The 16,853-nt window shown below is 46.6% G+C and overlaps 2 protein-coding genes across 2 annotated transcripts in view; both read right to left on the bottom strand.

Annotated features, from left to right (window-relative positions):
* Positions 1-16,853, bottom strand: part of LOC119520940 (zinc finger protein 805) — a 603,985-nt gene that overhangs the window by 420,136 nt on the left and 166,996 nt on the right. The window contains exon 6 of the mRNA XM_037818816.1: positions 6,463-6,468. Within this exon, the coding sequence (XP_037674744.1) occupies positions 6,463-6,468 (6 nt within the window). The remainder of the gene's footprint in view (positions 1-6,462; positions 6,469-16,853) is intronic.
* Positions 5,280-6,206, bottom strand: LOC119520972 (olfactory receptor 5V1-like). The gene has a single exon (XM_037818876.1). The coding sequence runs from the start codon at positions 6,204-6,206 to the stop codon at positions 5,280-5,282; it is 927 nt and encodes a 308-aa protein (XP_037674804.1).

Raw genomic sequence — 16,853 nt, forward strand, 5'->3', positions numbered from 1 at the left:
GAACTCTGTGACAACTGATGCTGTCAAGTTCTCTTACTTGAGGGCTAGTTATCGTTACCTTGAGAACATTTATGTAATAGGTTGTATCTGCTTGTCTACATAGAAAAGTGAGATCTATTTAATTCTGTCTTTGCAGTCTCTGTAGCAGATTGCCCATGGTGTGCATCATTTTCTAATTTAATGCTTATTCAATAAATAAAACCTTTTTTCTTTCTCTTCTACCTTTGTGGAGAAGTTTTCTGGGTTGGCAGAAGATTTTGTTTTTAATTATATTTCCCCAGTGACAGCATCCTCATCAGTGAGAGGACTTAGTTCTCCAGCAAGCAGGAGGAGGACCATAGCTTATTTACCACCACCCCCTTGAGCTTCCTGATGTCTTCCCCTCTACTTCATCCCAGGACTGTCCCCAGCCCCATTTCCCCCAAGGCAGAGCTGGCTGGCCCCTCTCAACTTGTCCCCTTCTGGACGAGGGTGAGGAGTTCCATTACCATGGTACTGGGTTGAATCCCCCCCCCCAATTAATGTCCATCCCAGAACCTCAGAATGTGAACTTATTAGGAAGTAGGATCTTTACAGATGTAATTAGGTAATTTAAGATTGTTGCCAGACAAAGGTGGCCTCGCTACCCAATGTGCAGAAGAAACAATCCTGTGACACTGGGATTTCAAAGGGAGAAAGAGCCTTATTACAGAGCAGCTGTAAGGAGACAGGCGGCAAGCCTCAGATATGTCTCCCTGAGTGGAGAGACACTGAGGGTTTTATAGTGTCCTGGCAAAGGTGGGTTTATGATATTGAGAAGGGGGATTAGAGGTGGCACTCTGGCCGAGCATGCACAGGTAGCTTACATGCTGAGTCACAGGATACTTTAAAGAAAATGGCGGCTTTCATATGCTCATGGGCATGACTGTTGGTATTATAATGAGATTTAAGTTTCTGTAAGTTAAAGTTTTATGAAACTGCTCACGTCCAGTGGGCCAATTCTGGCTGAAACTAGTTTTATCAAGGAGGAGAAGCACAGGTACTGGAGTGGGTTGACTCAGGTTCTTCATTAATAAACATGAAGGGTTGTTAGCAGGATCACAAGTTTGCTAAGTTACAAAACAAGATAAGGGGTAAATACATCACAGGATTACCATGACATTCTATTGCAGTATGAGGGAAAGCATCACAGCATCTGAGTTACAGTTCAGCAAGTTACAATCATTAGCTCTCAGTTACGTTACAGTATATGAGAAGGTTGACAGGCACAGTTTGGTTACAGTTCAGTGAGTTATAATTCTTAGCTCTTGATTACAAGATGAGATCACACTGGAGTGGGATGGGCCCTTAATCCAATAAGACTGGAGTCTTATGAGAGAAGAGATGAGAGGGAAGAAGGCAATATGCCAGCAGAGGAAGAAGTTGACATGATGCTTCTACAAGCCAAGGAGCACCAAGGAACCATCAGAACCACCAGAAGCTGGAAGAGGCAAGGAAGGATGCCCCCTCACAGGTTTCAGAAGGAGCATGGCCCTGCCGACACCTAGATTTAGGGCCTGTAGACTCCGAACTGTGAGGCAATCCATTTCCATTGTTTTAAGCCATGTTGTTTGTGGTGGTTTGTCACAGCAGCTCAGGGAAACTAATACGCCATGGTAACCAGGATCCAGCAGGTCTGGTCTGGCCTGGGTCCAGGATTTTGCACCCGATCCCTCTCTCATCTGACTCTTCAGTTGCAGAGTGGCTCCCACCGCTTCTAATCTTGCCAACTATGGCAATTTCAGCATGCCTTCAGAGACTCTCCAAGAACATCTGTCCAAATCACCTGTGGGGGAAATGGCCATCGCGTCCGCTGCCCCTCCCCACGCTTGCCCTCAGAGTCTTGGGCCCAGAACATTCCTTCGTGTGAAGGCCAAGCAGTGAGCTCATGCTTGGCCCGGGTCCGGTCCTTCTTCCTTATGGCATGAGCCTCCCTGTTCCAGGGCACTGCCAGCTCCTTTGTCCTGCTTACACATGTGTGTCATGTGGCACCTTGGCCAACCCCACTAGGATATTGTTCCCAGAGAGGAGGGAGTGGAGTCTCTCCCAGTGGGGCACAAGAGGTGTGTGTGCAAATCGTCGCCCTGCACCAGCTGTTGGGAGGCACTCGATGTCTCACACACACACCTGAAGCTGACCTCACTCTGTCTCTTCTCTACGTGAGTAAAGCGTTTGTTCCAGCTGGTGCTGATGTGTGTTGTATCTTCCCGGGAGATTGCAAACCATGGTCCCACAGAGTGGGCAGAAGTCTGGACTCCTGCACTTGGTGACAGGCATATCTCTACCATTTCCCACGCAGTGGGTCTTCTCCCCTAGGGGTAGCCAGAGCCTTGGCTCAACATCCCCCTTTTCTTTACAGGCTTCTCATCAAATAGAGCTGTAACTCACAAGTCCATAAACATTTCCTCACCTTCCACAACTGCTCTTACTCCAAGACTATTTTTGTAACTGTTCTGTAAGTTTGAAAGTGTTTCAAAATTAAAAGTTTTTTAAGTTTTGTCAAATATGTCTTTGTGTTTAAGGAGAAAACAGCCAGGATACGGCACTAAGTATGAGTCTCAGAACCAGGTGACTGGTTCAATCCTAGCTCTCCACATTAGGACAAGTATCCTCACTCATGCCCCCTAATCTTCTCTTCCATAGTTGTCTCTCTTCATAAATAACATCACTCTAACCATAAACTCAATGCTAATCTTAGCCCAGCTAGAAACCTGGGAGTTGTTGTCAACACTTCTCTCTCCCTTGCTGTTCATATCTAATTGGTCAGCAAATCCCATTAAAGAGTTCTCAAATGCACCTCTGCCTTCTCCGGCCCCATTGCCAATGATTGTGTTCAGGTGGTACCCTTATCATTTCCTTCTGGGTTTTTCAGGAGCTTCCTACAGGAATTTCTGCCTCTTTCAAATAGAGCTCCCATATTTCTCCCATAAAATAATTTCCTTTGAAGATGCTGATTCAAGGAATTAACTGAAAGAGCTCCCAATGACCAAAGATGGAAAAAAATGAACAACAAAATAAAGTTCTGAATCATAACCCAAAGTATAACATAAATATACCACCTGTGCCCAAATCCATCATCATGGCCAAGGGAATGGAATATTCTCATGGAACAGGTCTGGATCCTATGCCCAATCCTTGCATCAGAGATTGGGGTCAGCCACACCCAAATGCATGACCTGAATATGGGAAAGAGTGTTCCCCAAACGTAAGTTAGGATACACTTACCAGAAGATTGATGTCTGTTACAATCAGCTTTTACTAATATTTATACACATCTTCCACTTTGCAAAAGAGTTCCAACACTCATTATTTAATTTAATCCAAAATCAGAATTATTTTTGCAGCTTTTCAGAGGGATCCACTAAACCCTGAAGAAGAAGCAGCTGGCTAAGGTCACACGCTTGTGACAGGAAGAGCTGGGACATCAATTCTGTGCTTTCCATGGTGTGGTGCTCTCTCTGCCATGTCCTTTCTTTTCTCTGGTTCTCTGCACAGAACACAGGTATTGGATACTCTTGTGAGGCAAGGAGCTAAAGAACTGTTATCAAAAATTGATGTCTAGAGATGTGAGTTATTCTTAGTTTTTCTATGATGCAGACTGAATTTGTTGATATTTTTTAGATTGTTAGATTCTGGTTATAACTGACTGGCTAAGGTTCCTAGAAATGACCCAAGAAAATGACCCAAAATTGAGCAATGGGAATGAGGTCAAACCACATCTTCCATAGAGACAATATTCTCACATCAATGCATGTGCCAGTTTGAATGTATTGTGTCCCCCAAATGCCATTATCTTTGTGGTCTTGTGGGACAGACCTTTTGGTGCTGGTTGGATTTGCTTGGAATGTGCCCCACCCAGCTGTGGGCAATGATTCTGATGAGATGTTCTCATGGAGGCGTGGCCCCGCCCATTCAGGGTGGTCCCTTATCGGTGGAGCTATATAAATGAGCTGACTCGGGGGGGGGGAAGAAAGAGTGCAGTTGGGAGTGATGTTTTGAAGAGGAGCAAGCTTGCTAGAGAGGAACGTCCTGGGAGAAAGCCGTTTTGAGGCCGGAGCTTTGGAGCAGATGCCAGCTGCCTTCCTAGCTAACAGAGGTTTTCCGGAGGCCATTGGCCATCCTCTGGTGAGGGTACCCGATTGCTGATGTGTTACCTTGGATGCTTTGTGGCCTTAAGACTGTAATTGTGTAGTGAAATAAACCCCCGTTTTATAAAAGCCTATCCATCTCTGGTGTTTTGCATTTTGCAGCATTAGCAAACTAGGACAATGCATGTGGCAGAAATTGCTGATGGTTCCCAATGTCTGTTCTCTCCTTCTTTCCAGATTCTTACCTGACCACATAGTGACCCAGCTAGAGACATTTCCCAGTCTCCTTGCAGCTAAGTGTGGACATGTGACTAAGCTCTGCCCCATGGGATTTTTAGGAGAAGTGATGGGTACAACTTCAGGTCACATCTTATAAGCACGTTGCTTGCCCTCCACTCCCTCAGCCTCTCCTTCTGCATCTGGATTGTGGATGAGGTGCTAGCAGCCAGCTCCTACCATGTATTTTAGGGACTCTTAATGAGTTGTGGTGCATCAATATAAGAGGAACTGATCTCAGGATGATTTTGTGTTGTAAAGACAACAGGTCACCTTTAAGAACAACTGTTCACATCAAAGAGAAATAAACCTTCTATATTATTTAAGCCACTGCTATTTGGTCTCTCTTAAGGCAGCTGAACCAAAAACCCAACTAATATGGAGTTATCAGGTAAACACTGCAGAAAGACAAAGTTACTCTTGAAGTTCCCATACAAAAGGGGCACATGAAAACTACGAACCATCTCTCTGTAATCCGATATGGTTTACTTTCTCTGAATAGATGCTGCTTCTTCAGCTAAAGTCATTGGCTTTAATTTAGGGCAGATATTAGATGAAAAACTTGTACCACTAAAGATTAGAATCCCATGGAGCAGGGCAAGATGCACACGCTATGGGAGATCCATGGAAACAGACAAGAGTTGGACTAATACTCAAGGATGTGCAGTCCCCGATTAGACTTGGATGGAAAGGCCCCACAATTTAAATTTTTCATGCTCTCTCTTTTTATATTCCCCTGTGTCCATATAGTGCCAGGTAACTAAATGCACACCCAAAGAATCTCCATCTTATCCACACCTCCATCCACTGGGGCCTCCAGGATGACTCATTGTGGGACCACAAGGAAACCGTATGAGGGTGGGTTTCTGGGTCCCTCCCGTGCTCGGTATCCAAGCTCTATGATGGCACCTGAAGGTAGAGCTTCTGCAGAGCTCCTTTCATGTCCTTGTTCCTCAGGCTGTAGATGAGCGGATTCAGGGTGGGTGTGAGGATGGAGTAGAAGACAGCAGCCAGGCGCCCTTGCAGCGGGGAGTAGCGGGCAGTGGGCTGCATGTAGGCGGAGCTACCAGTGCCATAAAAGAGGAGCACAGTGGCCAGGTGAGAAGAGCAGGTGGAGAAGGCCTTCCTGCGGCCGGCTGCCGAGCGGATCCGAACCACCGTGGCCAAGATGCGGACGTAGGAGAGGACAGTGAGGGCAAAGCAGCTCATGATGGTGCAGCTGCTGGCTGCAAATCCGCTGGCCTCGTGTGTGTCAGTGTTGGCACAGGCCAGGCGCATGAGTGGGGGGATGTCGCAGAAGAAATGGTCAACCACATTGGGGCCGCAGAAGGGCAGGGAGAAGGTGTTGGCTGTGTGGAAGGCGAAGAAGAGGAGCCCACTGCCCCAGGCCATGGCCACCAGGAGGACACAGGTCTGGGGCCTCATGGCTGCCCGGTACTCCAGGGGCCTGTAGATGGCCAGAGAGCGATCGTAAGCCATGGAGGTGATGAGGAAGCACTCCGTGGACCCGAAGCAGACAAAGGCGAAGAGCTGGGATGCACACGCAGGGAGCGAGATCTCCCCAGAGCCCACCATGGTGGCCATCAGGGCCCGGGGCAGGGTGGTGGACGTGGAGCAGATGTCCACCAGCGAGAGGTGTTTGAGGAAGAAGTACATGGGTGTGTGCAGACGGGTGTCCAGTGTCACCGCGGCTATGATGGAGACGTTCCCCCAAACTGCAGTGATGTAAACGAGAAGGAAGGCTGCCACGCTGAGGAGCTGCAACTCAGGGCTGACCGCGAAGCCGCAGAGGATGAACATGGAGACCGTGGTTAGGTTGGTCATAGTTCTGTCTTTGCAAAACCTCCTGGCTGTGGAGGACACTCAGGGAGTGGTGCATGAGGAGGACAATTCAACATTGGCAAAGGCCTAGGAGGAAGGCACAAGGGAGCTGGGTGAACTGAGCCTGGAAAGGACCTTCAACTATTTCTTCATTAAACACAGGTATAATTTGGATTTGTGGTAGGTTGAATTGTGTAGCCCCAGAAACGCACATCCTTAACCTTAATCCGTGTCCCTGTGGGTGTGAACCCATTGCAACTAGTAGCTGTGAATCTGCTTTGGCAAGTCAGGGTGTAGACTCATTTGTAAGTGGGTTCTTTGAAGGTCCTACTGAGGTGTGACCAACTGAACCAGATAGGGCCTTCACCTGGATTACTGGGGGATCTATGAAGGGAAACCGGAAGCACAGAAGCTCAAAAGGAGTGGACATCACCATGTGACGGGAGGTGGAGAGTCAAGCCAAGGAGCCCCAACAATTGCCTGCAGCCAGCACCAGAAAGCCAGGGTCTTTGGGGAGAAAGCAAGCCTTGCCGATATCTTGACTTTGGACTTTTATCCTCAAAACAGTGACCAATCAATTCCTGTATTTAGGCCAAAACCCATTGTGTGTTATTTGTCCTAGCAGCCTAGCAAACTGAGACAGTTTTCCATGGGAATCTCAAACACAAATGACTACCGAGTCTTGGCAGATACGTAAACCAGCAGATCAGGCTGATATAAAGCAGTGGGGAACAGTGGGGCTGTGGGGAAATGGAAGGAGTGTTCTGTTCAAATAAAGCAGCTGCTCTAAATCCTCAGCAACTGTTGCCATTGGGCAAGGTGGAAAAAGCATTGCCAGATTCTCTGGTATTTTCCAAAAGAAGCCAGAATTCCAGGTATTTATGTGAAATATTCTGAATTTTATATATTGGCAGCTAATTCAAATTTAAAACACTGTGCATATCAAATGGGGCCACCAGTTTAAGACTTCTGCTCATACCATGTCTTTTGATACGTAACTCCATGCCATCTTAATTATGTCACGCAACTCAAGGTTTTCTAGATATATATATATTTCCAGTTAGCCTGACTGTGAGCCTCCCAAGGGCAGGGCCGTTTCTTCCTCATCTTTGTTTTCCAGTGTCTAGATACATAAACTAGGTGGCTGAGATCACCAGAAATTTATCGTCTCTCAGTTCTGGGGGTGAGAAGTCTGAATTCAAGTACTGACAGGCCATGCTTCCTCCGAGCGTGGCGGGGAGAGTGCTTCCCGTTTGTCTGGCTCTGGTAGTTTTCCAGCAATCCTTTGCATTCCTGCAGCCGCAGCAGTTTGACCTCTGCTTCCATCATCACATTCCCTTCTACCCTCCTGTCTGTCTGTTTCTCTTTTCTCCTTCTTATGAGAACACCAGTCGTATTGGATTAAGGGCCTCCCTACTCCAGCATGACATCATCTTAACGGAACTAATTCCGTCTTCAATAACCACATTTCCAAATAATGTCATGTTCTGAGATGCTGGAGGTTAGGACTTCCACATATCTTTTTGGGGATACAATTAAACCCATAACCTGGAGGCGATCCCAGATTATCCAGGTGAGCCCGGAGCAACCACAAGGGTGCTTAAAAGATGGATGAGGGAGGAAAGAGAGTCAGAGAAGATGATGTGATGATGGCATCGGAAGTTGGAGTGATATAGGGTCACAAGCCAAAGATGCAGGAAACCTTCAGGGGCTGAAAACTGCAAAGAAACAGATTCTCCCCTGGAGCGTCCAGAAGGAACGGAGCCTTGGCGTCACCTTGACTTAATTCACTGAGACCCGTGTTGGATTTCTGACCCCCAGAACTGTTCAAGAATAAACGTGTGCTTCTTTAAGCCACTACATTTGTGGTAATTTCTTACAGCAGCAACCGGACCCTAAAACACTCACGGATCACCAGCACTCAGATGAGGATGCTTGGTGACGGATGGAGTGAGACGAAAGCAAAATGTAATCATGACAGCACAGCAAGGTCACTGTGCAAAATGCAAAACGACTAAACACCTCTTCTCCCAGCTAATAGGAGTGAATGTTTCTTTACCATTTCAGCTTCAACCTAACTTTATTCCTCCCTTAGGATGCATACTCATAGAATCAACTCTACGTCTTGACAGCACTCAGTCTGGAGCAAATCTCGACTTCCTTGAACCCTTCATGAAATCACCTAACAGAAGCTCAAATCCGTAATAAGTCCTTTCCAACATCCTCTCACCGAGATGCCCCCACCCTTCTCTCTGGCGGTCGTTCTTGCTGTAGCAAGCCTAGATGAACCCAGCTTTGGTTACCGATGTTCTCCTGGTGGTCTCCGACGGGCTCCACCACCTCTGCCATCCCCACAGCCCATCGGTTCAGCCCGAGACCTCCGGCATCATCCTGTCCCCGATCCTCCACCACAACGCACTGCCACTGGCGGTTTGTCCATGCCCAGCATGCGTTCACTGTTTCTGTCAACAGCACCCTGATGTTCCTGCAGAGACCCTCACTTCCTCTGCTCTCAGCTTCGTGGTTTGGGGTGAGACTGACTCCATCACTGTCGACACCAGGAGAGGACTTACATGTGCCATGCTTGCCCAGTCAGAGCGTTTCATCCCCGTCCAGGCCAATGAAACACAATTCCCAGCCTTTTTCTGGTTCTCCTGTGAGCGGGGAGGTCAGCCTGGAGTTTCTGGTGTCACCTGGACACTACCTGGAAAGGGCCTGCTCGTAAACAAAGCCAACACAGAGGTGAGCAGAGCCGACAAGAGAGAGAGAAGGATTCCTGAGGGTATCAGGAGAGTATCTGGATTCAGCATTGCCTAAAATCCTAGGACCACCCTTGGAATGATGTTGTTCTAAAATCATGTTAACTTGGGTTTCTGTCACAACTGAAAGGGTCTAACCATCCTCAGACCCAGAAAATCTCAACCCCTGATTCTATCCTCCTGCCCCTCACTCGGCTCCTACCGTGAAGAGGAAAACGGCATCACCTGGGAGATGAGAGCCGAGACTTCACCATGTCCCTCATCGCCAGGCTTCAAAGTCACAGGAGCTATCTGGGGAGGCAACGGGGTCACTTTGGGAAACAAGGCCTTTTTGATTTGAAAAAGTGAGTATCAAACCACTTTCACCTGGTGTAATCATCTGGGATTAAGATGTTTCTCGTGAGCAAAATAACTAAAACTGAGCCATTTAGGACCTGGCATTTGTGTTGTAAATGGTATCACACATTCTGTTCCTGAAGCTGAGTAACAAAAGCAATCACTGCTCACTCGTCTGCAGCGCTCTGCTGCTTATTAACCACTCTTCCCCCACACGTGCTCTCATACCTAGCTGGAGGGAATTCAAATCATAACAACAAATCACAGAACAATTTGTCACAGTCTTTCAGAATTGTGAATGTTCCATGTGCTTTTTGAGCCAGCAGTTTCACTTCTGGAAGTTTCTCCAGCAGAAACACCAACACTTGAGCACCAAGATGCAAATGCAGAAAACCCATCAAAGCACCGTTTGTGGTGGTAAGACGTTGAACCAACCCAAGTCCATCAGTAGGGGACTGGACGACTTCATCGTGGGACACTCACCCAGCAGAATAGTATAGCCCCTAAGAAGAACGAGGCAGCTCTCTATGTTCTGCTGTGGAATGGTCTGTATCATTTATTGCTAAGAGAATAAAGCAAAGTGCCCAGTTTGCTTCCATTTGTGTAAAAACATGTGAGAGTAAACCTCTGGACACACACCCAGGAAATGAATAAGTGTGATCACTCTGGGTGGGGCGAGTTCTAATTTTTATTATATGTCAAGTGCATATACCACTTTTTCACATGCATACACACCAACTATAAAAAAATTGTGTGCTGTGAAAGAGCGTTTCCTGGATACAACCTTAATTGATTCTCAGATCTCTAAGGTAAGACGTTGTCAGCATTTCCATTCCACAGATAAGGAAACTGGGATCCAGAGGAAAGAGGGAGAACAGAACCGGAACCTGGGCTCTCTTAGTCTCGGGTCCTTTCTGCCCTGTCAGTGAAATGATAACTAATAATTATGCATCACTCCCTAGGAGCCAGCCACTGACTCAAGAGCTTCTCATAAAACCCATTTAATCCTCCCAACCAGGCTGAAGGCTGGCACGGCCATTATCATCCCCATTTCACAGGTGCAAAATCTGAGAGCCAGAAAGGTTAAGCAATTTGTCCAGGTCTCATAGTTAGTAGTGGCAGCGCTGGGGTTCAAGCCTGGTGGACCATCCCGACACCCCGAGTCTTAACCACTGCCTGTGGCCTCAAGTCCTCCCGGCTGTGAGGTGGAAACCACCTGGAAATCCGGAGCCGCCAAACCTACCTGGCCCGGTGTCCTGACCCCTGAGCAGCAGAGTGAAGCCAGGCCAGCTCCTCCAGGGGCTGTGCGATGCAGCTCCAAGCTGGGCTTCCCTGCTCTGGGATGAATCCTGCTTACAGCTGCAGCAGGGAGGGCGCAGGGCGAGCCAGCTCCCCCGACTTCTGTGGGGTTGGCTCTAAGCCACGGCATCTCCTCTTGGCTGCTTGTCACTTTCTTGGGAATTCACCGAAGGTCACCTCTGGGGACTTACTGCCCCACACTGGATCCAAGCTCTGAGAGCAAAACTCCTTGACAATCAGGGGTCAACCATTTCCCCTGATTACAACCTTTCTAGAATGTTCTGGTAATAGCGAAAACCATAACAGTCAGTATTATTGAACATTATTACAGATATTTACTATCCAGCAACCTTCTGCAATGTGTATTTTTTCTTAATAACATGTCTTGGAGAGAAGTCTATTGAATAACTATGATAACACATGGAGATACATCATTATTTTTGCCGAGTGAAGAGGGTCACATACTATGGATGAAAAATAATATAGCCATTTTCATGTTGGTAGACTTTGAGTTTGTTTCCAAATTTTTGCCAAGACAAACATTTCTGCAATTAGCATCCTTGTACTTTCTTGAAGGACATCTTATTGTATGTCTTTCAAAAGAGTTTTTGTAATTTTCTTCCTGTAAATGTGTCTTTCTTCTTTTTTCATCTCATAAGCCTAAAGTTTTGGTTGCTCTTTTGAATGGGATCTGTTTTTCCATAACATATTTGAATGCTTATTCCTGATATCCGCATAAGTCATTGACCTTTGTGTTTTGATTTTGTATCTATTCATAAGATGAAATGTACACTATTCACATAAATGAGTAGAACAGGTTCCTCTAAGGTGGACTTGCTAAATTGAAGGGAATGCGTATTTTAATTCTAGTAAATTACGCAAACTTGATATAACAAACTATAATTTTTTTTCTCTCTCACCAATAGTGGATATATCAGTCTTTTAAATGTATGCCAATCTGATGGCCAAATATTACCTTGTTGTTTTAATTTACATTTCCATGATTACTGGAGAGGCTGAACATCTTTTTGTATGTTTGAGCATTTGTATTTATTGTTCTGTAAAATTCCTGTAGATGAAATCTTTAACTTTTTCTATTGGACTGTTTGATTTCGCTTATTGATCTGAAGGAGTATTTTTATATATTATGGATTTTAATCCATTCACAATTTTTCCCAGGCTGTCAATTTTAATAATTCCTTTTAAAATACTTTTATCATGTTAAAGCTTAACAATTGTGAAAACTTAGTGGCTCTCACTCCCTTTATCCAGTGTATGGACAAATGAGTAGAAAAATGGGGACAAAAATGAAATGAAAAATAGGGTGGGGAGGGGTATGGGATGTTTGGGTGTTCTTTTTACTTTTATGTTCGTTCTTATTTTTATTTTTTTGGAGTAATGAAAATGTTCAAAAATTGATTGTGGTGATGAATGCACTATATATTGATACTGTGAACAACTGTCTTACACTCTGGATGCTTGTATGGTATGTGACTATATCTCAATAAAAATTAAATAAATAAATAAAATAAAGGTAATGACAGCAAACATTCTTCTACTGCCTACCAATCCCTGGACTCTGTCCCGAGTTCTTCATCTGTGTTATCTCACTTAATCCTTACACCAGCGCTGCCAAGTAAGTGCGATTATTAACCCTTATTTCCAGATGAGGAAACGAGCTCGAGGGACTGGGTTCCCGGCCAAGGCCACACAGCCTGTGGTGGTGGCACCGGGGCACTGGAGGGCCGTCTGCTCCCTGGGCTCTCCACCTACAGTTTATTTTGAAATAATTTCAGATTCGCAGAAGAGTTGCAGAGAGAGTGTACAGAGCGTCCCCGTCGACCCCTCTCCCCGCTTACCTGACCTCAACCCCGTCCGCACCCGCGCTGCACCTGTGAGAACGGAGATTGAGGAGAGTGTAACCCGCAACCCAGGCTCTGCTCGGACGGCCCAGATTCCGCAAATTCCCTTTTTCTCTCCTGGGGCCCAGTTCAGGATCCCCCATTCTTTTAGCTGCCTCTTGGTTTTAATTTTCATTTACTTTTGTGTGCCTTATTTTGTATTTTGTGTCATTTTAAGTAGCTTGACCTTTTGTATTTCTTTTGTGAATTGTCCGTTCACATTCTTTATTCGCATTATAGTGGCCTGCCGATCACTTATGAATTGGCAAGAACTCCTTGTATATTAGTTTAGATACATGATAAAGAGGTCTTATTTAGCTTGTTATTTACTTATTTTATGTTGACACTATTTACTCAAAAAATACCCTTTGAGCACCTACTATGTACTTTAAGGACAGCTATAAACCAGAAAGACGAGAGCTTTAAAGGACAATTTATTCTAGTTGGGGACCCAGAGAGTAAACAAACAAACAGAAGTATACTCTCAAATTTCAGATAGCGAAAAAGCATATGAAGAAAAATAAAGGAAGGTAAGGGGCCTGGAAAGACAGTGGGGTGTTTATTTATTCAGGCTGAGCAGGGACAGCCTCTCCAAGGAGGTGACAATTGAACTGAGACCCAAATTAAATGGCAGGATGATTGAATGGATTGAGAAGGGAATGTTCAAGCAGAACAACCTGCGCCAGGAGCCTGGGGTGCAGGTGCACCTGACATGCTTGAGGACTGGAAAGAAAGCTGCAGTGCCACGGTGCAGAGCGGGGTGGAAGAGGCGGCAGGTGAGGGAGAGGGGTGGACTGGGGGACCCCGGGGGTCTGCTCGGCTGTGGGGAGGAGTGTGGGGTCTGTAGTGCGATAAGAAATCCCTGGAAGGCTTTGATCAGGAAGTGCTATGGCCCGATTTTTGGTTTTTAAAGACCACCCTACAGGGAAGGCAATAAACTGCAAGGGGATGAAGTGGGGTGAACAGTGTCCCCCAAATCTGGGGAGTTGGGACTAAATCCAATGGCTGGTGCCCTTATAAGAAGAGGAGATGAGACAAAACACAGAGACACAGAGGGAAGACGTTCGCAAGAAGACGGACGCAGACATTGGGGCGCAGCCCCGAGCCCAGGAGTGTGGGAGCCCCCAGAAGCTGGGGGTGGGGGTAGAGGGTGGGGGGGTCCCCTAGAGCTGGGGAGGGAGCCAGCCCTGCCTCCACCTCGATTTCGGGCTCCTGGCCTCAGAGCCGTGAGAGAATGCATCCCTGTTGGGTGAAGCCGGCCGTCTGTGCTAACTCATCGTGACAGCCCCAGGACACTAATAGGACAGCAGGAACAGAGCCAGGGGCACCACCAGGGTCTAGTGAAAGATGAAGGTGGCTCGGGTTAGGATGGTGTCAGTAGAGGTGGTAATGGGTGTCAGAAATATATACATTGGGAAGCAGAGTCGAAAATCCTTGCCAGTGGTTGCATGTGGGTTGTGGGAGAAATTGTGAGAGAATGCATACAAATAACAGCAAACACACAGGGCTTACTCTGCATCATGCGTGGTTCATTGTGCCATGCACCGTCATACATCTACATGTCAGAGAGAGAGAGAGAGAGAGAGAGAGAGAGAGAGAATGCATTCTACCCCAACACTGAATGAGCAAATACTGAACAATTACCACTAGGGGCAAGACAAGGCAGGTTCCTGTGAGCCCCTTAACCAATCAGCCTTACATCTTTTGCTTCTTTCTTAATTTTACATACAGTGAGTCCCTCTGAAGTTCTTTTTTTCACCAATGTGCCAGTTTGGATGTATTATGTCCCCCCAAATGCCATTATCTTTGATGCAATCCTGTGGGGCAGATGTATTAGTGTTGATTAGATTGGAACCTTCTGTTTAAGTGTTTCCATGGAGATGTGACCCACCCAACTGTGAGTGACACCTTTGATTGGGGTGTGACCTCTTGGTTGAGTGTTTCCATGGAAATGTGGTCCCACCCATTCAGGGTGGGTGTTAGTTGGATCACTGGAGTTGTATAGAGTACACAGACAGAAGGAGGTGTTGCAGCCAAGAGGGACACTTTGAAGAACACACAGGAGCTGAGAGAGGAGCTGGGACACAACCTGGGATCGGCAGACGCCAGCCACGAGCCTTCCCACCTAACAGAGGTTTTCCAGGTGCCATTGGCCTTCCTTCTGTGAAGGTATACTTGTTGACACCATAGCTTGGACACTTTATGGCCTTAAGACCGTAACTTTGTAACCAAATAAACCCCCTTTATAAAAGCCAGTCCATTTCTGGTGTTTTGCATAACGGGCAGCATTAGCAAACCGGAACAACCAGCCTTTTAGAGACTGCCCCCATTTAACTCCATCTAGAAATAGTATAATTTCCTTCAGAAAAGTTTTGTGTGATATGTAAACAAAGCCTCTGAACACAGATTTAAAAATGCAAGGTAAACCACAGTTGCATTGAGGGGCAAATGGTTGGGGCTCGTTAAATATGGTTGTCGATTGATGTGCTCTGTCTACGTCTGAGAATGACCATGCAAGACCTGTGGTGCTGACTTGGGGCAGTAGGCAGATTTGCAAATATGGATTCCATAAGCAATGAGGACACACATATGTTCATGGATAATGCACACATATCCATCCATCTTCTGGTCCCTACAATAACCCTTGGAGGTGGGTCCTAATCTGCTCCCATTTTACAAATGAGGAAACTGAGGCACAGGAGTTTTGGTCTGAGTCACAGAGCTACTGTGCCAGGACTTGAACCCAGGGATGTGGCTCCATAACCGAGTACCTGGGCAGATAACAGGGCCATCCATCGCACTAGGGAATATTGCAGGCGGAGCAGGCTTTGGCTCCATTTTACTCTGCCAATTTTCTTACTGTGTCTGCTAGATCCAAGGAAGAAACTGAGTAGGAGACGCCTCTGGGGGCCAGTGAGGAAGGTCCTGGCTGGAATTATAAGTTTGGGGAATCATCAACGTATCAATGGCAATTAAAGTCACAGGATTGTGTGAGTTCACTCAGAAAATCATTGCAGTTAGAGAGTACACATTTTTTTATGGCCATTTGGGCTGTACTTTAAGTTCATTGCTACAGAGGCAAGGTAACCTGATTAAGAACGAACAAACCCAACTGTGCCGGCTCCAGCTAAACCCCGACAGCCTCCCCCTGAAGACCCCGGAGTCCAGCGAGATTCCATCAGCCCCAATCAATTTAGCTCAACATAATCATCCATCCTTTAAGACTAAGGGAAGCCTTATTAAGTTGAAACTTCTGGTGTCTCCCCAAGGACAAGGACCCCACTGACACACTCGGTGTGGAGAGAGCTCCAACGAGGGACCCCGGGCGATTTGGACTGGGATCTGCAGCTGGCAATGCTGGCGGGAACTGGGGTAATTGGCCTCTAGCTCCCCTCCCAGTAGCCACCGGGGGCCAGAAGTTCTGAGCTCGTTAGGAACAGGAAAGGGAGAGCGGCCTGGGAATTGCGAGGAAACTGACTCATTGAACTCACTCGTGAAGAAGCTGAGGATCTGGCAGTTACTTCTCTCCCAGGGATGCGGCTCTGTCTTGTGCTGAGAAAACGCAGCCTGAGCTGGGGAGAGGAAAAGGCCTCCAGCGTGGCCCAGTTTGGCCACTGCCTAGCCATGGGCTTCAGCTGTCCAAGGACCAATTCCCTCTCGGGAAATAGACATGAGGCTGGAACTGACAGATGCTGGACAGAGAGCTCACGCTCAGTAAAAATGCGTTGGGTGACAGAATATCTAAAATTGCCTTGTTTCTTTAGTGCAGTGGTTCTCAACTGGGGATGATTTTGCCCCCCAGGTGACATCTGCCAATGTCTGGAGACAGCTTTTGTTGTTGCCAACACTGGGAGATGCTATTGTCATCTGATGGGTAGAAGCCAGTCATTTTGCTAAACATTCTACAATGCTCAGAACAATCTCTACTACAAAGAATGACCTGGCCGAAAACATCAGCAGTGTTGGGATTGGATTTATAATCAGTCTCCCGCCATTGGAACAGGAAGTCCACAGGAGCAGGGCTTTTTGTCTGACTCATTTACTGCTGTATCTCCAGCAAGCAGGACCTTACCTGGCATAAAGACATACTGAGTGGAATGAATGATAATAAGCTCCATCCACCGCTCCACAGTTTCCATCTCCCTCTCCTCTTCCTTCCCTTTTCAAATATTTATTGAGCATACACTTTTCACAGACCCAGCCTGTGCACTGGAGATTTGCAGACCGGCCAAACACGGTCCTTGCTCTTAAGAAGAGCCCAACCCCACACGTGAGCTCTCTCTTTGCAACAGTCAGCAGGTTTCCTTTTTGGAGAATTAGAAATAGACTCTAGATAAAAATACAAAGTTCTGAAC

Source organism: Choloepus didactylus, chromosome 27 (assembly GCF_015220235.1).
Source record: "Choloepus didactylus isolate mChoDid1 chromosome 27, mChoDid1.pri, whole genome shotgun sequence".
Lineage (NCBI taxonomy): Eukaryota > Metazoa > Chordata > Mammalia > Pilosa > Megalonychidae > Choloepus > Choloepus didactylus.

Excerpts from the sequence above, each read along its gene's own strand:
- LOC119520972 (XM_037818876.1), bottom strand. The coding sequence starts at position 6,206 with ATGACCAACCTAACCACGGTCTCCATGTTCATCCTCTGCGGCTTCGCG.